General features: G+C 37.3%; 1 protein-coding gene across 3 annotated transcripts in view; it reads right to left on the bottom strand.

The window, feature by feature from the left end:
- ASCC3 (activating signal cointegrator 1 complex subunit 3) overlaps positions 1-26876 on the bottom strand; it is a 513547-nt gene that overhangs the window by 92416 nt on the left and 394255 nt on the right. For all 3 annotated transcript variants that reach the window (XM_074948158.1, XM_074948157.1, XM_074948156.1), the window contains exons 25-32: positions 20957-21177; positions 18690-18775; positions 16779-16945; positions 16510-16655; positions 16280-16400; positions 12176-12318; positions 676-813; positions 463-583 (exon numbers count right to left, since the gene is read on the bottom strand). In XM_074948158.1, coding sequence (XP_074804259.1) covers positions 463-583; positions 676-813; positions 12176-12318; positions 16280-16400; positions 16510-16655; positions 16779-16945; positions 18690-18775; positions 20957-21177 — 1143 coding nt within the window. The remainder of the gene's footprint in view (positions 1-462; positions 584-675; positions 814-12175; positions 12319-16279; positions 16401-16509; positions 16656-16778; positions 16946-18689; positions 18776-20956; positions 21178-26876) is intronic.

Below are 26876 nucleotides of genomic sequence, written 5' to 3' on the forward strand. Positions count from 1 at the left end.
AATGCATAGTTGTTTAAAAACCTTTTTGAGTGGATATTAACAAAATAAACTCATGGAAGCAATTTACTTTTCACACTTTTTTTAAAAACTTATTTTATATAATTTATTTGCAGGCCAAATTTGATTTTACAGTGTTCCTTTAAAGTGTACTGTACATGTTAAAACTGTCCTTTGCTTTTAGTTTTTTTTTTTAAAATGGCCTCTTAGGATGATACCAACTCAGTAGTTTTGCAAGAGAAAGGTTTCCACAAAAGGAAAAACGAATATATGAAAAACCTTTAACAGGTTCTCTCATGAGTCACAGTTATACGACAAAAACACAACGAATAATCTATCCCAACATGTGTCCATTATAGATTTTTATAGGTTCAGTTCCTAAAACTATAAATTATTCAAGTTCACATTTGCATATGCTTGAAATGCATTTCAGCAACTAAGAATCTGTATGATTAACGTGAATACCTGTAATGGGATAATCCACATAACGCCTTGTTTTTCCATCGTAAAATTCTGTTCCCTTAACAATTACTAAATGAGCTGGAAAATTTACACCCCAGGCTAATGTGCTTGTGGCAATAAGAACCTAAAACAGAAAGAAAGATTAATGTAACAAAGACACAACTTTTAAAATTGCATATAAATCTTATTTTGGTATTATTAAAAACACAAATTTACCTGGATTTTGCAATTCACAAATAGTTCTTCCACAGTTTTTCTGTCTCTTTCATGTAGGCCAGCATGGTGCATGCCTATTCCAAATGCAAGAGTCAGCTTCAGATTAGAATCTCTTACTGTCACTATAACATCGTTCATCTGAAACATAAAGGATGGTTACGTGATTTAGAACAGTACTAAATATTCTTCTGAGAAGTTTTTAACATTTTAGCTTTCTTGTTATTGATAAAGTACCTGTTTTCTATCAGCAACCACAATTTGCTATGCATTGTCTATATTCACAGAGAGAATGCTGAAAGAATCCTGGTCTGTCTGGTATGTGCCCTGTTTGCCTGGCACAGTTTTCAATTATTAGTGCCAGTATCAGAAAGACAACCCTTTCAAGCCCTGTACTCAGGGGTGCTGCTTACTTCGTCTTTCAGAACGAATTATTTCAGAACGAATTATTCAGAATGAATTATTATTATGATTCAGAATGAATTCAGAACATAATTATTAATTATGATGAAAATAAAACTGGGTCTAATTCAGATCCTAAGTAACCCACTTAGACATGTTCCCTCAACTCAATAAATTCTCATTTACACCATTTATTTAGCTATATTAGCCATTTTCAATGGTCAGTTTCCAATTCGTATGTTCCTATCCAGTCCAATTCAACTAATATTTCAAATGAGATTTTGTAATTTATGGTACCAAATCCTACAGTAAATCCAAGCACACTGCAGCTACTACTTTTCTTTTATTCAACGATTTTGCAATTTTAGCCAAAAAAAAAAAATGATCAGGTTTCTCTGGACAGATTTATTGTATACAAATTCATGCTGCTTACTGCTCACGATTCCATTAACCTCTAGGGCTAGATTGTGAACCCCTTACTTGCCTAGATGATTAATTAAATACATGAATGAGCCTACTTACTTCACTGGGATTACTCTTATGAGTAACAGCTCATCAATATAAGCAAAGGCTTCACATTCTGGTCCAAAATGCTTATTGATTTGTCCCTAAATATTTGTTCCATTATTTTATTGCTAATGCTATTTATTGTTTCGTGTTGTTTTAATACAATTACAGCCAGTGGCTTTTAAACCTAGTCACTAGTCAATGGTTTCTTGATGCCACCGTGAGTACCATCAACAATATTATACCACAGAGTATTGTAACATTGTTAATTGTAAACACTAGATGACACAGTCACTTAGTGTCTATCTCTACAAACAAATAAAACAAAACAAAGGACCAGTGAAACAATACAACAGAACATCTGGTGAATATATACATCATATTGAGAAAATTAATAAAAAAAACTATATCATTTAAAATATTGCGGTGAAATTTTGACAATAGCAGCCGTCCATTAGTTATATTAATAATCACTGTTTCAAAGCCTTTCAAATGTTCTGTTTCTGATGCTCAGAACATTAATTTTTTTGAAAACTGTTTTCTGGGATTTAATCTTTATTATATTCTTAAGGCAAATAAAATGATTTGGATATCTAGCAAATGCATACAATGTAGTTCCACAGACTCCTCCTAACATGATAGAAAACACATCACTTTTAAAAAATAAGTTCTACAAAGGTCTGAGAATAAAAATACACTTTATAGAATATTGATATATTTGACCTACTTAGACAATCTAGTTTGGCCAGCACAGCAATGCATTTCAAATAATTTTAAAAGGAGTTTTAGTTGAAGTGTTAGTTACTTTAGCAATGATGGAAGTAATAGAGATTCCAATTTCCTAAAATATCATTAAAGTTTTGGCTCCTAGTACAATTATCTCATGATAACTGTGCGCTTTGGACTGATTTATTTTCTTTTATTAATCGAATGACATTTATTTCTTAGTTAATATGATTATATTATGATACCAGGTTAACACAGAATCTGGGCACCCCGCACCCCAACTCCCTGCCCGCCCCCTGCCACACCCCACACCCCTCCTGCACCCCAACTCCCTGCCCGGAGCCCCCGCCACACCCTAAACACCTCACCCTTCCTGCACCCCACACCCCAATTCCCTGCCCTGAGCCCCCTGCTGCACCCTGCACACCTCCTGCATTCCCTGCCCTGAGCCCCCGCCGCACCCTGCACCCCTCCTGAACCCCACACCCCCTGCCGTACCCTGCATCCCTCCTGCACCTCAAGTCCCTGTCCTGAGCCCCCGTCACACCCTACACCCCTCCTGCTCCTCCTGGGGGCAGGGAAGGGGCGGTGTTGGGGTGGGGACTTCGGGAAGGGGAGGGAAGTGGCGGGGCAGGGCCTCATGGAAGGGGTGGGGGCAGGGACGGGGCAGCAAGGGTGGGGTGTCAGTGATGCAGCCCTCAGGGCCATTTGAGTTTGAGACCCCTGGTCTACACCCAATCAGAATATTTCTTCAGCAATAACAGTTTTACAATGTAGTTATTTTTAGCTGAGAACCTGTACTATTCCTTTTGGTCATGTACTTCCCAGCATAAAATATCCCAAATTCACACTGCCGGGAATTTATTCAGAGTTGTTGTTCTTGCTTTTTGCAATCTGCGCTGGTGACTTTTTTCTTCTCCTGACTTGTATTACAGCAGCGTCCTGTGGTGATGTTAGTCATACCTGCAAAGCAGTGTAATTTACCACAGAAAAACTGAAGAACCCTTATAGGAGAGCTGGCACATGCATTACTATCCTGTCATTCTAGCAGCAGAGAATCCTAGTCACTGCTAGCTGACCCCCTTACTTTTACATAAATCAATATAATAAACAAAAGTATTTCTACCCATAGCACAATTCAGGGCTTAAAATTCTGATGACAATTTATTTTAAAGCAGAACTCCTTTCCCTATGCCTATTTATTGCATAAGTATTAAATATCTCTACATAATAAGATAAATATTACATTTAATATTTTTTACTCAGAAAAAATACACTAACACCAACATGACATACTGTAAGACGCATCAAAGTTTCCACATCATTCTACATTTTACTATATATTTTAATATATTTGAATATAAATTTAATCATCCTTCTTAAAGTTTAAAAAAGTAATACATGTCTTTTTAAACTCTTGATATAGAAAAAAGAACATTCTAAATACAGAAACATGGCTATAAGGAAATGTAAATTTCATTGAAATTGGGGTATGTGTATATGTACACACATTAACATATGTTAATATTAAACTAATTTAGGGCTCAAACCTGCCCCAATTGAAGTCAAGGGGAATTTTTCTCTGGATTCCAATGAGAACAGAATTGGGCTCATGCTGGGTAACCTGGGCTAACTTGCATAGATTTTTGAAATATGAACAAAACCCCTCCCATTCTTCCCCATAATATCGCTTGATTAAGAAGCTAGCTGTTAATAATCACCTCTGAAATCTGAAGTGGAGTCTGTAATCATTGCAAAACATTAATTACCAAAAAAAAAAAAAGAAAAGAAAAAAAAAAGGAAGATTATAAATGGCAGAAATAAACTCTTCTCGAGACATGCTAGATTTTTTTGAAACTAGTAAGTAGTCATTTTCTGTTCCTGCACATATGTAAACTGTTGAACCATTTACTTTAAGTTAATAGAACTGTTTTTTATATTTTAAAATTTATTATACTTAAAAAGCTTTTGTAGAAAGATAGGATTCCATTTAAGTAGATACATTACTCTGTGCCTGAAATACATTCCAGTCAGAGTATAATTCAGCAAGTTGATGACAATGCTGGCTCCAAAAGAAAGGAGGAGACCAGATTGGACAAGAATGAGCTAACAGATTGTGCAGCCCAATTCTGTCCCTTTGAGTGTGATATATTGTTTCAAGATGCTAAAACCCCATACTTTCTCAAAGCATATCTGTTGTGCTGGTTTTCCCATTTTCACAGAATCCTCATTATTAGTACTCTGTACACTTTTCAAAGCACGTCAGACTCAGACCATATGCCACTGAATAATGCTTATCAATTGTCTAAAATGCCCAATAAAAGAAAGATGTGCCAAACAAAAGAATCGTGAAAGTTATGAAGTCTTTTACAAAAATAATTACATATTTCACATCTGCTACAGATGTTAAATGAAATAAAAAACATCTCCTTGTTATACCTAAATGTTAATTTTTTATGACACACTTTTGTGTCATAAAAACAACATCTTGTAGAAGGAAGTTAAACTTCAATAACGAAAAACATTTAGAGATCATTCTTGATAATTGCTAAAGACATACAATCAAGTTCCCTTATTATTATTTTGGACCAGGTATTCATATGTGATAGTATTCCAAAACAAAAATATGCTGCCCCCCCCACCCCCCCCAAAAAAACAAAAACAAAAACAAAATCAAAACTCCACTCCCCCTCCCAAAAAAACCCCAGACAAGATTAACCAGGGAAAGTGCTTTCAAGTATATGCATTTACCACAATTGAGATACATTAATAAAGTTACACATTCAGCATTAAAATATTTAAAAGGCAGAAATATGCTTGTCTAAGATTTCTCTACCCCTGTTTTATATCATAGCATTACTTCAAAACTCAGGAGGTTTTTTGTCATCCTCTGCAGCATGAGGCATTGGTCACTTGCAGGCTTAAGTTGGTGTAAATGGTGGATTCTTTGTAACTTGGGAGTCCTTAAACCATGATTTGAGGGCTTCAATAACTCAGCCAGAGTTTAGGGGTCTGTCACAGGAGTGGGTGGATAAAGTTCTGGGGCCTGCAATGTGCAGGAGGTCAGACTAGATGATTATGATGGTCCCTTCTGACCTTAAAATCTATGAGTCTATGAGGAGGCAATGGGTTTTTTGATTTAAGGGTGAGAGGTAGAAAAGCCAAATGTCCTTTTAGGTCTCCTATTTTTTTTCATATATATGTATACATATTGCCCCCCCCCAACATATATACACATAATTTTCTCACACAGATGCCATATACATAACCATACAATTATATCTCTCACACACAGTTTCTCTCTTTCTGAATTCAGAGGTCATTGTGGGCCTAATTCCCATTGAAATCAATAGGAGGAGTCTTTCTACTGACCTAAGTGGGAGTTGGATGTGGCCCTGTATGAATATTATTAAAGATCATAATTTACAGAAGGTATGTTTGTGTTTGGTAACTTAGTTGTATCCAGAGGTTTCATAATGAATAATCTTAACAAAATGCAAGGCACTAAAATGATGAATATGTTATGCGAAAATTATTGTGGTTGTAGTTCAAATGGTGTACATTGGTAGTTGATTTGTTCCCCCATTACGTTTAAATATGAGAAGAAATTCAAAAGTCTGGCAAGGGAGGGCCGGATTAAATCCTAGAAAGTATTAAATTCACTTTCTTTTGCTAGGTAAGCACTATCTAATTATATTGTAGCTCAATAATAATATGTACCACTTTCTTAATTAGTTTTAATTTTCTATTTTGTCCTTAAGACAAAAAGCAATACAAACATGACAGAAAAGGAAAAGAAAAGAAGAGCTAACAAAATTGGTTCTAATAATTTCTGCAGTATGGAAACAGCAGCACTGCTCCACTCCACAGCCACACATCCACAGAAGTGAGCACAATTTGGAGGAGGGGGAAAGGGTTGGTTCCTTCCCCATGCCTTCCCTCCATCCCCCAAGCAGTTGCCTAATCCCACCTCCTCCTTGGGTCACAATCCATGGTGTCACCCAGTCCTACTGCTGTATATGGTAAACTGGGACCTTGAGGTGGCAGCATCTCTTTCAAAATCTCAAAGGTGGGGTTGCTTCCTATGCAGTTAAAAGGAGTGAATGGGCCATCAGCTTGAACAATTCACTCCTGGCTGACAGGTACAAACCAGAGCTGTTAGCGAGGCAGTATATCACCTCATGGCTATCCAAGGAGGGCAGAGTGAGAAGGAGGCTTTGATCTCCCAGTGGCCCATTCTGGACGCCCCCTCATCACCAGGAATTAAAATACCTAGCTCTTACACAGCGTGTTCCAGCCATAGATCCAGAAAACAAATCTGTATTTTTCTCAGCCTCACAAAGATGAAGAACCCCCACCTCCGCACCTTCTCCATTCAAAAGAAGCTACGCCAGAGTGAGTGCAGCCAATTTCTGTGGACCCATTGTTAAGTAAACAGAGGGGCATCAGCTGGTAATGGAGGTGAGGCTCTCACTGCTTCCTGTCTATGGAACAGGCACAGATTCTCACAGTCTCCCTTGCATTCCAGGCAAGAGAGCCCTGCAACTGATCAGACTGGTGTGGAGCCAGTTTAAGCAATCTTATGGGGTTTATTGACTGGCAAATGGAACCCAGTATTTAGCTCTGATGTAGCAGCACCAATGACATCAGTAAACAAAACTAATCCAGGAGTTTTCTGAGAGTGCTCTTGTATTTTTTAAAGTAAATATTATACAAATAAGATTTTCTATCCAGCTGAAGACAAAAGAAAACCACTAAAGTCTAGGGTAAAGCTTGAAGATGTCAATTGTTTACATAAATGGGTAGTTTATATTTCCCCCACTTAATACTCTCTTGTTAAATCTCACAAGATATATTAGATGGCAAGCAGCTACTACAGAAACAACAGTTTGGCAAGGCATAAATAGGCTTGGTGGAATTCAATTTAAAAAAAAAATTGGCAGAGAATATCAAGGTTTATTTTAAAGCATTTTCTCTATTTCGATCAATTTAAATTTTCACATTTGTTCAGAATGGTGTGTCTAAAGCATTATTTATTTTATTAATTTAAGTTTTCACAGTAGTTGGAAATTAGGGCAGGTTATACAATAATTACTTAATGACAATAGACTTTGAGATTCAAAAAGTTAAAGCTTTACAACCATGAAAAGACAAACTGTCAATATCACATGTCAAAATATACAAAGTAAATATTCTTGAATCAAACTGTAATAAGTTTTCATGCAGCATTTTTCTTACTTTGCCTATCTATAAATTTTGATTATTATTGATGAAAACTTTTTTGGGGCAGTTTGTGGGTGTGAAGCGAAATTGATATTTACCAACTATTACCAAAAAAACCCTAATCCTTCCAAGCCTATGTACAAACACAAAAAACTGACAGTCTTTCAGCCAGTGGACAACAATTTCTTTTTTTATGTAGTCTGTTCTCATAGACGGAATTATGAAAAACAGCTGAGTAAGGCTTAGTGTTTGCCAGTTCATCTGCCAGTTCTAGCTTTGTTTAATACTCAGAAAAAAGTTATGGCATTTTGGATAGCATTTTGCCTAATTCCACTAATCTGGGTTTGCTTTCAGTCTAAATTTGAAGTTAGAATTCTCAAGTAAAAAACCTAAATCCACAAAAATGTTACAAGATGGATTTGTTTTGCTCTAAGCATTAGTTTTAGACTAACCCTGCATGTCTTTATACCAGACCAAAACTACAGATTAATCTTGCTCAATTTCAAAAAAATCTGTTGATCCAAATTTATAAAAAATAAATCACAGTAGAGCTTGTTTGCATTTTTGCTCTCATTTAAGATCACCACCAATCTCAAGTCACTTTGCGAAACCTTCTTTGTAACATGTAACACACAACTTTTGCCTTCTGTGTTCTGGTAGTTAGATGTAAAAATATAGGGCAAGCCCACAGTCACTGACAATATTTATGTACTTAAAAATATAGATAAATGACTATTCTGTGCTCCAAGCACCCACTGCATAAACTAAAATGCAAATAAAATGTCCAACAGTGAATAGGAAGATAATACGCTAGACCCAAACTCTGCCAATCTCCCGTCCACCCCTTATTTAAAAGCCAAGGAGATGGGTTCAGAGCATGCAGAGAAGTTTTGGCCCTGATAGGCCAACGGGTCAGGAGCAAGTTTCAAAGTCAAAGATACTTAGATAATCCTCCAACTAGGTCCCTCTTGCTTATGAAAGATGATGTTTTAATTCAAGTGCCTTCAGTGACTCCAACTGCACTCAGAGGGAGTATATCAAGGTTATTAGATACAAACCATTTAGGGCCAATAACACGTTCTACTTGTGAGTTAATTTCTTCTTTGTTCTTCTTTCTCTTGTGTAAACTGCAGGTAATCTCTCTGCTTCCCCAAAGAGCAGGAAGCTGGCACAAATAGTGCAGGAGCACTGAGCTAAGCCTTTTGTGTTGCTGTCTTGCTTACTGTCTTCTAGTGAAATGGAATTGTTATGCTGGTCTAAACTAAAGTTAAGGTTGTAACACAAACCATACAAAAGTTGCAGTTCAGTGAGTTAATCATCAGCTGCAGAAAAGCAGGATCAAATGTAGATGTGTTTTAGATATTACTTTATTAGGAGGCAGTTAAGATTCCTATTTCCCATTATAACCAAGGAGTGAAATGTAGATGGCACCCCCTATCTCATAATTTCTGCCCAGTAGAGGCAGAACCAAATTATTCCCACATGCAGGAAATGACACTTTTCTGTCCAAATTACATTTTGAGCAACTGGTCAAGATTGGCAGAACTTGATTCCAGGGATTATGGCGTGAACTCTTATCTGAAGGGGCTCTCTCATTAGTCATTTAAATTTACTGGATTAGCAAACCTGACCTTTTGGTAATTTTTGAAGTTGTTTTAGCCTAAACACAAAATAATAAGAAACAGATATTGTCTAAGTTATTAGTATTTGCCTGTGATTTATGTCTAGTTGGTTGCAAAGAATAGAAGCAGATACAATAGGCATTTGTAGATAACTGTTTGGATGGAAATTTCCCAGCATCCAGGACAAACGGTAATTCAGGTAATTACAATGGCCATATTGCTCCTTTTCAAAGGAAAAAAAATACAATAAGAGCAGCCAGAGAACTAGGAAATCTTCTTATGGCTCTCATTGTTGAGTCTCCTACTTAGTGCTCCTTTAAGGGCTAGGAGTTTGAGGTTGTACAGAGCTTCTGGATGGTGTGATCTCCTAACCCCATGAATCTCCAAGAACCATGAGAGGAGTACCCTATTGGTTTGTGGTGGCAGAAGCCATCCCACAAGAATGTCTGCCTCATTTATTCCCCCTATCCCTGTGCTGCCACAGGCAGAGTTCTGCTCTGGCTGATCAGTGGTAACCATGGAGGTCTCGGGGTAAGTTAAATACTGTTTTAAACAGCATGAATACCCATTTGAATGCCTGCTTGGATATTTATGGGGTCAGCAGGGATGGATAATGGAGAATGGTCAGTCGCCTGCTCTAACCTCTTCAGCTGTGCAGAGCTTCAACAGCACGGATTTAGTACCACTGAAATGAGCCAGAATGATAGCTCTTTATTCCTCCTGGACAACAGGTACTGTGTGGGAAGTGCCAGTCCACAAGGTTCCCCAGCAAATGGCTGAATTAAATGGGTTTCAAAGTGAATACAGAGGGATCACCTGCATTCACAATCCTTGGCCTCACTGCAAAGACTGTTTTACATGGATGAAAATGCCAGTTGTGGTAGCTTTTCTGACGTGGAGACAATTTTGTACAGAGCTGCTACCAGATACTAATAACTCTTTGTCACCATTAACATGGGCTGAATATGAGTTGGTGACCTAGAAGTGTAATGCTTCATGTTTTGTTACCAATCCCTTAAGGTAGTCAATTTCTCAACTGTTAAACAGTATTAAATTATGATGGGTGAGGCTGATATAACATACTATAAAGGTTGTCCAACACTTACCAATATAAGACCCTGTGTTCAATTGCTTATGACTTTGCCAAACATTAAAAATATGGACTAAAATTTTCCATGTCAGGTGTTGCCATAAGCTGAAAATTTTTGGAATGTTTCAGCCAACAAAGTTCAGCCATCTCAAAGAATAATGTTATTAAAATATACTGTTTTTCCCATGTTAAAAAATTCTGGAGCCATTTTCCTCGAGAAGCTCTAGCGTTCCTGCAGTTTGGGCAGTGACCTGCAATTTGAAAGGGAGGGAGGGGCCTTTGTGTCAGGGTGGTGCCTTTCGCTGTTCCAGTGAAAATCTGCCCAGATTTGGATGTTACAAACCTTTGAAAAAAATCTCAGTTTGCACATGCTCAGTAGACTGTGAGTAAGTCTGCACTGCAAAAGCTGCACATGGGCTACTCCAGCTAGCTTGAATTCAGCTAGGGCAACAGCTGTGAAGACAGAGAAGTGCACGCAGTACAAGACTGGCATAGATCCTAGGAACCTATTTGGCTTGCTAGTCCATGCTGAAGTCTGTGCTGCACTGTCTTCACTGCTGCTGTTATCCACACTAGCTAGATTCAGACTAGCTTGGGTAGTCTAGCCCATGCAGAGCTTTTGCTGAATAGACACATGCTTTGAGTTCAGCAGGTATAATCTTCAAAGATTTTGTCCTCACTGAGCATCCTCTGCCCCTTCACAGCTCCTCGTGCTATTCAGACTGTGCATCTGTCATCACCACAGAGAAAGTAACCATGTTCCCAGCTACACCAGGCCAGGGTGGACTCCTGGCACTGGAACTGAGAGGAGGGAGCCCGTCCTGTGCTATTAGTGACCTCCGTGGTGGCATCCAAGCAGCATGGCGGAAGAAGCCACCTGAGTCTGATACAAAGAGGACTAGAAGCAGACTGGGGAAAGGTAAAGAAGTAGCCTGGGACAAGAAGCCTAGGTGGAGGGGAGTGGTAGAAGACAGAAACTGTGACTAGGAATTTGGAGAGTGGGGGAGACTTGAACCAGTTGGGCAAAAAACTGGGACTGAGAGCTGAGGTGAGAGACAGGCACTGGGAGCCATACTGAGGGAATGGCGGGGAGGGAGAGTGACAGGGAGCCAGCTGGCAGGGAAGGAACATTCAGATGAAGAGTTCGTGGTGGGGAGACACGTGTGTTGTGAAGATAAATTAAATTAATGTTTGCTTGTGAAGCACTTGGATACTATAGTGAGAAGTGCCATAGAAAAGCCCACGAGGAAATTAATAATTCTGTTTTCAGAACTGGATTTGAATAGTGTGTAGTAATTAAGGTATGGGGCCATTCACTGAACAATGAGAATAAAACAAAATATTGAATGGCTACTCATTAACTGATCATCATCCATCCTGTGCACTGAATGAGGTAGGGGGCCAGTGGAACATGTAACTAAGGATAATAATTAAAATTAAATATAATAATTAAGGCATTATGTAAATCACTATTTATTTTATTTATTTATTTTTTTTTTAGAAAATTCACAACAGTGTAAATGGCAAAGTATTGAATTTCACAGAGTTTGCTTTGAATGAATTTCACGAGCAAACTCAATTTCAAAGATGGAATTAAATTCATTTGTATGTACAATGCCTAGCATGATGTGGTCCTGATCTCAACTGTACTACTGCTACTACTAACATAAAATAAATAAAAATAAAAGAGCTTACATAAGCCCCTGATCCTGCAACGATTTATGCATGTGCTTAATGCTGAAGTCAGTGGGATGCTCACATCCTTAAAATTAAGCATATGTGGAATTGTTTTCAAGATTTGGCCCTACCCCTCCCCCCCCCCCGGTAAAAAAAAGTCAAGGAAAACTACTGTGTTTTAGGTTTACTTTCTTTTCAAATTGATATTGAAAAATGAAATAAAAACACACAACTAAAACACATTATATTTATGTACCTCTCTTTCATCCATTTTCAGCCATTGCTTTGGATCATCCTCAGTAGCCAGGAAAGCAATCAACTCTAGGGCAGTGAGTCTAGTCTGACGTCTGGATGAAACAAACACAAGAACGGGCTTGGCTGGAGAATGGCTCCTAATAGCTGTCAGAAAAGAAAAAATTCAGAGCAAATCCATCCCTGCCGGATACCAGAATTTCCCAATTCAGCATATATTGCTAGCAGTGGATGCATTGCAACTAAATGTGTTGAGGATTTAAATCCATCCTTCACTTACATTTTGTGCCTATGCACTGACAAGAATTCTACACCAGAAAGTGACCTTTGCATAGTTGCTACAAAGCCTAGCCACAGTGGGGTAAAAGAGCATTATTTCTGCACTTGAATAACTAGTTGGAATTACTTAAACCAACGATAGTTTTTTTCTTTTTTTTTAAAAGCATTATTTACATTTGAAAATTTTCAGATTACAGCAAATTTTTATGACCTCAGAAATGGGGATAATAATGGAAATGCTGATACAGCCATGACACTACTCTGTTAAACAAGTTGGAAAAGCAAATCCTCAATAAATCAAATTGCTATAGGTCTTCTAATAACATGAGCTGCTAGAAGTAAACAAACAGCTTATATATATAACTTCAGATACTATCTCTATGATGTTATACATATGTTTGAGATGTTTATGCTTCAGTCTACCAATTAGTACTACACATTCATCCCTAATATATGAAAAACAAATGCGCTATACTACCCACCATAACATATTGTCTCTCAATTTGCTGGTAATACTCTGTGTGTGTGTATGAATCTACAGAAATCTATGTATATCCTTGTAAAATTATATAAATACATAGTATAACTTGTATGCCTTACAATTATAGATGCCGATATATCTTTTTTTTTTTTTTAAAGCTTGACATCTAATGGATTTTTGTTGCTTCAGGAACAGGTGTGGCTGAAAAGCCCAAGACAGATTTATTGTTCATTAGTGTTTTTGTACAATACTCCTGTGGAGGTGTAAATAATACGAACTGCCAAAATTGGTCTCTGGTCCACAATCAATACTTTGCTTCTGTCATAAGTCTAATTAGAGCAGCTAAAAAGTCACCTCACAACTGTCACCTCACAATCAACAGCAGTTCACATTACAAAATTTATTTTGGAGGTTATTTTTAATTGATATAATAAATATTCTTTATGTAACCAAAACAAAACGTTTCAATAAAATATGAGAGTTTTTCTTAAATCTGTCCTGCCTGCCACCTTTGTTAAGAATAAAAAATTGAAAACAGAAGCAAATCTAGACGAATGGAAAGTTCTGAATTTTATGGTTATAGCCTTGAAATTACAATTATGTGAGGTTAGCTTGACTTGTAACTTCTGTTAATAATTTTTTTAAAATAAAAACATAAGAACATAAGAATGGCCATACTGGGTCAGACCAAAGGTCCATCCAGCCCAGTATCCTGTCTACCGACAGTGGCCAATGCCACGTGCCCCAGAGGGAGTGAACCTAACAGGTAATGATCAAGATATCTCTCTCCTGCCAACCATCTCCACCCTCTGACAAACAGAGGCTAGGAACACCATTCCTTACCCATCCTGGCTAATAGCCATTAATGGACTTAACCTCCATGGATTTATCTAGTTCTCTTTTAAACCCTGTTATAGTCCTGGCCTTCACAACCTCCTCAGGCAAGGAGTTCCACAGGTTGACTTATTTCTTTTAAACCTGCTACCCATTAATTTTATTTGGTAGCCCCTAGTTCTTATATTATGGGAACAAGTAAATAACTTTTCCTTATTCACTTGCTCCACAGCACTCATGATTTTATATACCTCTATCATATCCCCCCTTAATCTCCTCTTTTCCAAGCTGAAAAGTCCTAGCCTCTTTAATCTCTCCTCCTATGGAACTCGTTCCAAATCCCTGTTAATTTTAGTTGCCCTTTTCTGAACCTTTTCTAATGCCAGTATATCTTTTTTGAGATGAGGAGACCACATCTATATGCGGTATTCAAGATGTGGGCGTACCATGGACTTATATAAAGGCAATAAGATATTCTCTGTCTTATTCGCTATCCCTTTTTAAATGATTCCTAACATCCTGTTTGCTTTTTTTGACTGCTGCTGCACACTGCATGGACGTCTTCAGAGAACTATCCACGATGACTCCAAGATCTTTCTCCTGATTAGTTGTAGCTAAATTAGCCCCCATCATATTGTATGTATAGTTGGGGTTATTTTTTCCAATGTGCATTACTTTACATTTATCCACATTAAATTTCATTTGCCATTTTGTTGCCCAATCACTTAGTTTGGCAAGATCTTTTTGAAGTTCTTCACAGTCTGCTTTGATCTTAACTATCTTGAGCAGTTTGGTATCATCTGCAAACTTTGCTACCTCACTGTTTACCCCTTTCTCCAGATCATTTATGAATACGTTGAATAGGATTGGTCTTAGGACTGACCCTTGGGGAACACCACTAGTTACGCCTCTCCATTCTGAAAATTTACCATTTATTCCTACCCTTTGTTCCCTGTCGTTTAACTAGTTCTCAACCCATGAAAGGATCTTCCCTCTTATCCCATGACAACTTAATTTACGTAAGAGCCTTTGGTAAGGGACCTTGTCAAAGGCTTTCTGGAAATCTAAGTACACTATGTCCACTGGATCCCCCTTGTCCACGTTTGTTGACCCCCTCAAAGAACTCTAATAGATTAGGAAGACATGATCTCCCTTTACAGAAACCTTGTTGACTTTTGCGCAACAATTTATGTTCTTATATGGGTCTGACAATTTTATTCACTATTGTTTCAATGAATTTGCCTGGTACAGATGTTAGACTTACTGGTCTGTAATTGCCAGGATCATCTCTAGAGCCCTTCTTAAATATTGGCGTTACATTAGCTATCTTCCAGTCATTGGGTACAGTAGCTGATTAAAGGACAGGTTACAAACCATAGTTAATAGTTCCGCAATTTCACACTTGAGTTCTTTCAGAACTCTTGGGTGAATGCCATCTGGTTCCGGTGACTTGTTACTGTTAAATTTATCAATTAATTCCAAAACCTCCTCTAGTGACACTTCAATCTGTGACAATTCCTCAGATTTGTAACCTAGAAAAAGATGGCTCAGGTTTGGGAATCTCCCTAACATCCTCAGCTGTGAAGACTGAAGCAAAGATTTCATTTAGTTTCTCTGTGATGACTTTATCTTCTTCAAGTGCTCCTTTTGTATCTCGATCGTCCAGGGGCCCCACTGGTTGTTTAGCAGGCTTTCTGCTTCTGATGTACTTAAAAAACATTTTGTTATTACCTTTTGAGTTTTTGGCTAGCTGTTCTTCAAACTCCTTTTTGGCTTTTCTTATTACATTTTTACATTTAATTTGGCAGCGTTTATGCTCCTTTCTATTTATCTCACTAGGATTTGACTTCCACTTTTTATCTTTCACTGCTTCTTTTACATGGTTGTTAAGCCACGGTGGCTCTTTTTTAGCTCTTTTACTGTGTTTTTTAATTTGGGGTATACATTTAAGTTGAGCCTCTATTATGGTGTCTTTGAAAAGTGTCCATGCAGCTTGCAGGGGTTTCACTCTAGTCACTGTACCTTTTAATTTCTGTTTAACTAACCTCCTCATTTTTGCATAGTTCCCCTTTCTGAAATTAAATGCCACGTACAGTAAATCTTATTTACAGTGATCTGTAAGAAAATACCTAATCAGATAAATACTGTGAATGGTTTTATTACTTTCTAAATCTCAAATACTTTTACAAAAATGTGTTTTTACAGTGCTGAACCCTAAGAAAATACATTTTCATTTTAGAACATCTCTCTTCATAATCACAAAGTTTACTGATTCTGGTCCAAATGTGTTTCAATTCCTCTGATATATGCTGAATTAACACCATACCTGATGTTTGAGATAAATAGTTTTTGGATCATCAAGAGAAACAGATCTCCCCTAAACACCCCAAGAAAACATACAAACATGTTGTAAATGTGTCTCAGTGGCCTATGCAAAATGGCTAAAATCCCTCCCCCGCCTCCCCTCCTTTTTTTTAACTGAATGTATGAAATGTCCTGGTTTTGGCAGCTTACCCTGAAATGCAGGTTTATTCATACTAGCCATGCGAGGACAGTAATGCTGGCCAGGGAAGCCCTGAATGTGTACTTCCAATGGAACTGGACGTACAGATGGTCGGAAGTTGAACAGACCCATCTAAATTGGAAATATAAACACTTTCAGTTGAAGCTTAAATTATTTTGGAAATATTACTATGCACAGCACAGATATGTACAAATGTCTTCTTCAGAAATTTTCCACATACCTGATTAATATTTAGCCAGTCAGCAAGGTCTCTGGCATTCGCTAATGCTGTGGATAAACCAACTACTCTTACAGGTTTTTCTGTGTGAGATGAGATGAAGTTAGTTCGAGACACAATAACTTCCAGTACTGGGCCTCTCTCATCCCCTGGGCAAGAAGAGAAATGTGCATTAAAATTTAATAAATCCAAATGTTTAGAACTCCATGCAAGTCTATTGTAAGAACACACTTTCAAATTCAGCAACAACTGTGATAAGAAACTATGCTTACCTAGCAGATGGATCTCATCTATGATGAGAATGGCAACTTTCTGGACATAGCTCCTGTTTTGCCAACTTCTACTGACCCCATCCCACTTCTCTGGTGTAGTCACAATAAGGTCAGCTTGGGCAATAGCTCTCATATCAGGCGTCACATCCCCTGTCAATTCTACTATCCTGTAATGAGTGAAATGGTCATTGTGACCGGATAAAACTCTATTTTTAAACCAATGAAGCTTTCTAACCTCTTGGGTTAGGTGTGTGCAAATATTACCTCAAACAAAATAAAAAATAAAACTGGTGTTCCTGGCTGAATGGCCCTGGCAAACAAAAACAAATTAAAAAAATTCTAAGGAAATATGTCTTTAAACTTCTTCACTTTCAAATTATTTTACTTTTCTTAGCAATATCATAGAGAAAGAAACGTTTACTTGGATGTCAAAACTATTCATAACTTTGTAAGGTAGAGACTGATGCAAAAAAGATAAATGAATATTTCTATGGATATTAATTGCAAGTCAAAACAGCCTTTCAGAACCTGTATGTTAAGCCCTTCCTATATATCTTCTAGTGGCTGTATATTGCCCTGTACAACCTGCCTAGCAGTGATGACTATCTGTGAGAGGTTAGGTAGCAGCACCTCTGCTCTCTAGGTTCTATTAGAACTCTGCAGCAGGGACAGTCAAGGTAGTCCTGACAGTCCTTGGCTCTTAAACTCACTCTTTTTTGATGGCTACCATTGAAAATGCCATTTATTTATTTCTAGATTCCTAACCAAGTTTTGGTCTCCTCCTCTTCTTTCTGAAATCTGCCACTCGTTTTCTTTTTCTGCATTTTTGGCACTAGCTTGGAGTTAATTCTTGCTGTTGGGGGCTAGCTTGTCTTTTCATTGGTTTGACACCTATACCATTTCTTCTATGCCAATTTACTGACTTAGGTCAGGCTAACCTTGAGATACTTGGTTCTTTTAGACTGAATGTTATCCTTTTATTTTGACATTTTTTATGGCAACTTCTTTGCCAGTTCTACTGCCTAATTTCACACTTCCTAAAAATTCCATGGAGTAAAATTTATCTCCCCAAATCAATGTTTACATCACCAGCTATGGGGCTAATTTCACAAAGAAAATCATTCAAAAAAAAAAAAAAGCTTTCAAAATCATCAGGACAATTAATTTATTCACATACCCATTAAAACAAATCACAGAAAATATAATGAAATAACTGCCTTTTAGTAAAGGCCAGATTCTGACATATTTACACTCAGAGAGGTACCTTCTCCTAGGAGTAGTTCTATTTAAATCCATTAAACTACTTGAGGAGTAAATTATTAATCAGCATGAGTAAGGATTGCAAAATCTGGCCATAAATAATCCACACTTGGAAGTTGTTGATAATTATGGACAATTTTAGAAAGGACTAAAACTACTCATATACCCTTTGTGTCAAAGGGCAATCCTGCACTTCTTGAGTATACCAAACTCCTGATGAAGCCAATGGTAATTATAGGTGCACAAAAAATGCAAGAATGGAGGAATGCAAGAATGGAAGATCATACATGGACATTGCTGTAGACAGGTTACACAACTTACAAGAGATCTTGTAAATAAATCTTTGAAGGAAGGGTAATTCTGAACTGCAACTTCAAAAAAGACAAAGATAATAGAAAGAGAAATTGAACTTGTTAGCTTGCCAAGCTAGAGAAAACAAGGAAAATTGGCAATGTATTCAACTACCTTCCATTTTTGTGTCACTTATTTTTTTTTCTATGTAGTGTGTGTTTGCTATGATACATTCAGACTTTTTATAGGGAGCATTGGTACAATTTGAAAGATAAAACATATTTGACTAAATAGAAAGATACTAAAAAATATTCAACAGAGTTTCTCCACTCTTGCAGGACTGTTCTGGGAGAAACATACTTTTTACCAAGTTTTTCTTCAATCCTGACTTTCCAATCTTCAATTCTCTCTCGTACCAGTGCTTTTAAGGGAGCAATGTATACTGCCTGCGAACACACACACACGCACACAAAAGCAGAATTAAACAAGAAAAAGCTGTGTAAAATTTTAATTTACAAAGCATTATTTTCTTTTATGCCTCTAAGGACTTGAATTAACTTATTAAGTATAAATGATTAAGGCATAATTCTTAAAATTACATTTAGTAATTTACAACAGGATTCTAATGAAGATAGACTTAATACTTTCAAAAATTCTTTTGTTCCTTGAGCCAATGACATTCATATATATTAATAAATAAAAAGAGCAATTTATAAAACTGTGACACTACCATTACACCTTTAAAAAGCAAACAAATGTGTCATTATAAAATGACCTACATAAAGTATTGCCATTTATTGCTGAGAACATAAAACCTGAAAACTGAGATTCTGAAATTAATGCACCAAATCCAAACAAAAATAACCAGAATTTCTAGTATAATATCATCTTACATGATTTCCATCTCTTTAGTTTTATCATTAAAATCATTTAAAATTCATTTTAAAATTTTCTACTTTTAAAGAAACCTCACAAGACTTCCCCAGAGAAGTATTTTCTGTGTGCTGAAGTACACTGGCATAGTTTTTACAGGATTCATAGATACTAAGGTCAGAAGGGACCATTATGATCATCTAGTCCGACCTCCTGCACAACGCAGGCCACAGAATCTCACCCACCCACTCCTGCGAAAAACCTCTCACCTATTCATTTAAAGATTTAGGGTCAGGTTTTCTAAAGCATGAGTGTACGTTTGAACATGCGAAAACTGATACACATGTACTGAGTGTGTGAAAAGTTCAGATGCACTTTTGATAATCTGGCCTACACATTTTGAAGACTGATTTATTAAGCAAGATTTCTTAATATTCCTTTAATAGCTGTTTATTGTGGTATGAAGGTCCAATATGAAAAACTATGGATGCACTCAAATCTTATATTTTATCAGTATTTTACAATTCTCTCTTGGTCCACCTCAACTATTACTAACAAGTTTACACATACAGATTGAGATTTCCAAAGCAAATTTCAGTGGGAGTTTTGAGGCTAAATCATCTAATTGACTTTCATAGAATCAGAGGACTAGAAGGGACCTCAAGAGGTCTTCTAGTCCAGTCCCCTGAACTCAAGGGAGGACTAAGTATTATCTAGTAGGCCATCCCTGACAGGCGTTTGTCTAACCTGCTCTTACAAACCTCCAATGATGGAGATTCCACAACCTCCCTAGGCAATTTATTGCAGTGTTTAACCACTCTGCCTGGAAGTTTTTCCTAATATCCAACCTAAATCGCCCTTGCTGCAATTTAAGCCCATTGCTCCTATTCTCAGAGGTTAACAAAAATTTTTTTTCCTCCCTCCTCCTTGTGACAACCTTTTATGTACTTGAAAACTGTTACATTCCCCCCTCGGTTACCTCTTATCTAAACTAAACAAATCAATTTTTTTTTCAATCTTTCCTCATAGGTCATGTTTTCTAGACCTTTAATCATTTTTGTTGCTCTTCTCTGGACTTTCTCCAATTTATCCACCTCTTTCCTGAATGTGGCATCAAGAACTGGACACAATACTCCAGTTGAGGTCCAATCAATGCGGAGTAGAGTGAAAGAATTACTTCTCCTGTCTTACTTACAATACTTCTGCTAAAACATCCCAGAAAGATGTTTGCTTTTTTTTTTTGCAACAGTGTTACGCTGTTCACTCATATTTAGCTTGTGATCCACTATGGCCCCCAGATCCCTTTTCTGCAGTATGCCTTACTATGCAGTCATTTCCTATTTTGTATGTGTGCAACTGATTGTTCCTTAAGTGGAGTACTTTGCATTTCCTCTTATTGAATTTCATCCTATTTACTTCAGATCATTTCTCCAGTTTGTACAGATCATTTTGAATATTAATCTTATCCTCCAAAACACTTGCAACCCCTCCCTACTTGGTATTGTCCACAAACTTTATAAGTGTACTCTCTATGCAATTATCTAAACCACTGATGCAGATATTGAACAAAACCGTACAAAGAAATTCATCATGGATGCAGAGGACTCCCCGGAAAAAGAATCTCAATATGCATTTAAAGCATGGTAGAATATACTTGTTTATATAGCATAGTAATACTCCTAATTTTTGTGAAGTTTTGGATTGCTGAAAGAAGTATACAGACATTGCATATTTCTAGTAAACATTTCACAAACCTTAGATGTGGGATACTTGTTGAAAATTCTGAAGATAGCTAACTCAGCTGCAACAGTCTTTCCAGAACCTGTGGGGGCTCCAAGAAGAACATTACAGTCTGTATGATAGAGCGTATGAAATATCTGCGTCTGGATAGGGTTGAAATGGGTGAATTTGTAAAGGGTTTCATACTCTGGACATCCCAAAGCTCTGATAGGCAAAGGCTGAAGATCCAGTAGTTCTAAAATTATGAAGCAATCATTAGTACATGTCAAAATATGCAGCCTTGTAAAATATTGTAAGACTAAAGTAATCAGATGTTGGTTAGGTATGAACTTGTGCTTTGATGGGAAACAACTTATTTTTGAACTCTTTATAGGTAATTTCTTATACTATATGACAGAGAGATAAATAAAGAGATACAAATACACATACAAAACCCAAACATCCCTTCATTATATGACTCTTGACATATCTTGGAGATATCCGCTACCCAAACAATTAGAGACTGTGGAATTTGGAAGCTGATACATATAACCAGATTCGATTTAGATTCCCATCAAATTAAAGAGACTTGCAACGATTCTGTTATGCAGATGCTTTCTTTGAAGTTTTTTTTTTGTGGCTGGAGATCTCATTGTCTTTTCAGGGTGCCCCACATTAAGGTATGCCATAGGAGTAATAAAATCGGCTGAGGTTGTGATGCCTAATATTCTTCACATGCTTTTCACTGATACCTTATGTCTGTTTTATCATTCCCACTAAATCTGTGATTTCTTGGGGTCTGTTGAGAGGAGAGAAGGTTCCCCCCCTCAACAGGGCCTCTAAGTACTTCACTGCTGAGTGGGAACCAGATGAGAATTGAAATCAATTACCATAAATCCTAAGGGCTCCATAACCGGTGATGTGTAAATATCTTACTATTTTTTCTGAATAGTAGTCAATGGTCAATTAGGTAAAAAGGTTACACATGCCTTTCCAGACAGTACAGGTACCGCATAACAATAGCTGAACACTTCACAAACACATGTGAGTTTATGTATGCCAAAAGAAAACACTATACTGGAAGTGAATATTTCTGAATGCTCCCATTTAACAGACTTCTAAATGAGCCAAATGTGATTACAGTGGAAGGGCTTTACAATGACATCAGGCACATTGAATGTATAAGGCATTTTAAGTATCCAGAAAAAACAAACAAACATATGCTTCTGTGCCAAAAAACATGACTCAATCACTAATGCTGAGGTTGAAATTGGATGCATGATGCTGTATGAGATCTCTCTGCTATAATATATACGCTTTTAGTAGAGCTGGTCAAAATGTTTCCAATCTTCAACAAGATATTTTTCAAGAAAAAAAAATCAATTATATTTATTTATTTGGTTTTTGGAGGGTTTTTTTTGGTAAAAAATAAATAAATAAAAGTTTTACAGCCAGGTTAAATTTCCAGCTGTGAAAGACTAAACGCTAAAAATATTTTAAGTCCCAAAGGTATTCTCTGAAAAACGTGATCAAGCCTACATGCCCTCAATTTGTTTACACCTATACTTTGCTTATGGGAATTAGGTTTTGATGAAGCTGAGGACCGAAAACCTAGTTTCCAAGGCATATTGCCATGCTTTCTATGCTCAGGAATAAATGCCTCGAAACGGACTGGATTTCTGTTGTAAACAACTGAACTTCTTTGATCAAGGTAACAAGCAAATAAATCATTTCATTCATATGTAAATGTCCCCCTAAAGGTCTCCTCAGAAATAAAGAATCTCATAAGTCAGAGTTAGAAAAAAGACATAAAAGGTTGCCCTTTTTATGGCAACACAGGATTGTTGCTCATTTAGCGATATTTTGTCAAATCTAGTTTTCATGCCCCAAGCAATGGGACTTCCACTGCTTCCCTAAGGTTACCATTTCACCACCTGACTACTCTTGTGAGTACATTTTTCCTGTTTGTCATCTTCAATTTTCTGTTTCTTAATTTCATTTAATTATTCATAGCTAAATCTTTTTGTATAGCATCTCTCTAAATAATCCTTTACTTCTTTGGTTTCTAAACTTCTCATCAGAAGGTAAAAATATTATCTTGCCCCCATAATCACTTCCTTGCCACATTTAACTTTCTTAGAGCCACATTCTGACTCTTATTCACACCCAGTAGCACTTTACTTTGTGAATACTTCCATATCTTTCAATTGGACAACTCACACAGGAAGGTACTATTCAATATGTCAATGCAATTTTGGAATATATGAGGCAAGATTAAGAGATAGATTCTTACTCCTATCAAGTAATACCTTATTTGATGAGTATTCCCATCTTTTCCAATGGGAACTGATAAGGTATTACTGATGTAATAGAGAGACCTCAGTATTGATGCAAAAACTGTATTAATAAAACTATTATTTTCTTTTGATACTAGGTAATTACAAACTTGTCTGTATCTCTACTGAATATAAGATATAACGAGAAGTATGTTATAGACAGAATGCTTGAAAACATAACAATACACATTATGTTTAGCTGATTATGTGACAAATGTTCAAGCTAATCAAAGAAATTCTAGGAGGCTTCTATGACCCAAGGACAAGACAACGTAAAGAAGATAATCCCTCCTTAGCCATAAACCCATGTTTAGTATACCAAAGAGTTTTTTAAAAAGCTGCATTTTAAACCTTACTTTGCTTTAACTTTATATTATTTTCTTTTGTGACATGTTTAAAAGATGCACTGGTTATTGAAATTTGTGCTTTTGTAGAAAATATTTAATAGAAGTTTAACTGCTATAACACACAGATTGTAACTCTAAGGAGCTTGGTCAACAGACAAACCCCTAAGAGTGTCTTATCTAGACTAGGACTTCTCCTTTTGTATAAGATACCATTTTGGTACAACTGTAATCCTTACCTCAAGAAAGCAAACCATGTAAAACATTCATGTTTTAGGATAACACCCAGTTGTGAAAAAGGAATGTAGGCTTGTGTTATCAGAGCAATAAATCTAGAGGTAAGCATGGGATTTTTCATCCTTCCAAGAAAACTTCTAAGTAAACACAGATAAAAAAGCCTAGAAATATCCTTGTTAAAATGAAATTTATAATTACTCTTAAAAACTTAATTCAGAAAATCCTGTAGGAAAAATGTGCAGTTGGAAATATTTTAAACCTTTTGTTTATTTTGTAAGTGTTGAAATGGCAAACATCTTATGAAATGCATACTTGCAAATATGTTAGCTAAATGCAATGCTCCTAATATCATTGTTATGTAAATGATAAAATGCTTTATGCACCAATATGGAATTTAATGCCTTTGCTAAAGTAATTACTAAAATAAGAAAAAAGAAAAGGAGTACTTGTGGCACCTTAGAGACTAACCAATTTATTTGAGCATAAGCTTTCGTGAGCTACAGCTCACTTCATCGGTATGCATCCGATGAAGTGAGCTGTAGCTCACGAAAGCTTATGCTCAAATAAATTGGTTAGTCTCTAAGGTGCCACAAGTACTCCTTTTCTTTTTGCGAATACAGACTAACACGGCTGTTACTCTGAAACTAAAATAAGAAGTTATTTAAGTATAAAATATTTATATTTGTGGGAAACGAATTAATTACTGGCCGTGCTCCAGAAATTCCCACAACCCCACTCTGGAAGACAAGCAGATTCATCTTTCCTAAAATTGTCATGTAGAATCAATAACTTCTTTAATAACTCTTTAATCTAAAGACTCTCTTTAAAAATGATTTAATGTTAAAAGACTTAAAAAAGTGAAAGCTTGTATGTAAGGAATAGGAGTATTTAGACTTTTTGAAACAGAATTTCAAGTCCTGTTGAACTCTAATAAAATTGAAGGAATATTTCAGAAAAGGAATTGAATAAAAGAAAAAGTTAAACTCTAACTTTTAAGAGCTTATTTGGGATTTTCGCCATCAGTAACACAAAGGCAATTAGAAATGTTGTATATTCATAACATACTGTATTCAGAAGCCGAAGGTATCATTTAAGCCAATCTTCAACAGCATGTAAAAAAAACGGACGACAGCAAATAACTGTGTTCTGACATTTGTGTTGTGTTAATGTTTACTTTTTCCTTCCTTACTAATAAAATAGCCATGGTTAATAATTGTGATTTTGCTTTATTTCAATCATGGTGTCACCCCGGGTGTGCAACAGAACCCCTCTAGCTAAAACAGTAGGAGTCACACTCCTTTGTTGGAAGTAAGAGAAATGATTATAAGAGTTGGCCTGCCATTTGCTTCTCTAAATAAAATATTTAAAGTAATTTTTAACATAAAATTACTTGGCACCCAATAGTTTATAATTATTCCTTTCTACCCCACACTGAGCTTGGGTAAGGTTGGCAGAATCTGGTTCTTCTTCAAATTCTTCTAGCCTCCTGATCTTTTTTGTTATTTTTCTCTCTCCTCACTCCAAATTGAGGAGGCTAGAACTGAACATAAAATATGACCACAACAGAGACACACAGATGTGATGTCTTTGGTTATGCAGCCTAAAATTGCAGTGTCCTCCTTTGTTGCAATATCACAGTACAAGTTCATGTCTAATTTACTGCCCACTCTTGCTATTCAGGGTATTTCTACACAGCAATGTAAGCCTGAGCTCAAGCCTAACCCCCCCTTGCGTCCACATACCAACTGTGTTCATGCAAGGCTCGAATCTCGGGTCCCTGCAGGGCTGGAGGGTCCAACTCTGTGTTAAAACAGGACCTAGGGCCTGAACCCTATTATTTTCCTGTGCACACATGGTCCCAACGTGACTCGAGTCCCAGAAGTCTTCCGGATGTATCCCAGAATTCCTTGGGGTAACTTTCTTAGTTCTCTCTATACTGACAATCTGTGGGGCAGTCAATTGCACTCTATTCCAAACGAAAGCCACACCTCCCATTGCAGACAGCAGCAGCTGTGGTCAGCATTAACCCCTTGCCTGCTGCACACTGGTCTGGCAAGCACATTATCAGAGAGCCTGGAGGGTTCTCAATAGAGACCAAACAGAAGAAGCTTTTAGCAAAGAGAGCTGACTGGGGTGGCACACACAGCCCCAGGGAGGGCAGGGTGGAGGGGTCAGGAGCGATGGCTAGAGAGCGGAGTACGGACTAAGCAGCTACCCTGCAAGAAGGGGGAGCGGCAGAGCTCCTGGCTCAACATGGCTGGGAGAGGATAACCCTCAATACCCCAGCTGCTCCCCCTCCCTGCCGGGCAACCGCTTGATAACGCTCTGCTCTCTGTCCCTTGCTCCCGGCTGCCCCCCCTCCTTGGGGCTGGTGTGTAGAAGCGCCCGCGCAACACGCACTATGCAGGCAGTGAGTGGGCACCAGTCCCAAAACTTCCCCAGACCCTCTTGGGGATTCCCGGGAGGTGCTAGAACCTGGGGATGCACTTCACAGATGGCAGCAGCCAGGTTGGGGTATGTGTGTTTTTCTGCTGAAACCTACATTTTATGTCAAACTTCAAAACAGACAGACAAAAATAAACAAAAAATCCAAACCACCTTTATTAAATAGCCCATTTCAAAAATTAAGAATTGCAATGTTTAATTTTACTGGTTTGACAGCCCTAGAGACTGATGTCCTAATTAGCTCAGAACAGGTCCACCTGGGCATTTTCCTGCCAGGGTGACTCATCCGAGAGGTGGAGAGCCTGATTCACAGATGAGATGGTAGTTCAGTTTAAAGACTTCTCAAACTGCTGTCATTCTACTGAGACAACCATCAAAGAAGCTAATTATGCAGTTTATGTATCATGTGCTCCTTGTGGGCACCCAAGTCCCACCAATCGCACTGTCACAGTTAGGAATCAAGGTGGGCAGTAGAGTTTTCCCACAGTGCAACACATTCAGAGGGCTACAGTGTCAACATGGGAGTGGGGCGCTATGCACTCTGAGATAGACTCTCAGGTCTGTGCACTGCATTGTGGATGCCAGAGCCCTAG

The sequence above is a fragment of the Natator depressus genome, chromosome 3 (genome assembly GCF_965152275.1).
Source record: "Natator depressus isolate rNatDep1 chromosome 3, rNatDep2.hap1, whole genome shotgun sequence".
Classification (NCBI taxonomy): Eukaryota; Metazoa; Chordata; order Testudines; family Cheloniidae; genus Natator; species Natator depressus.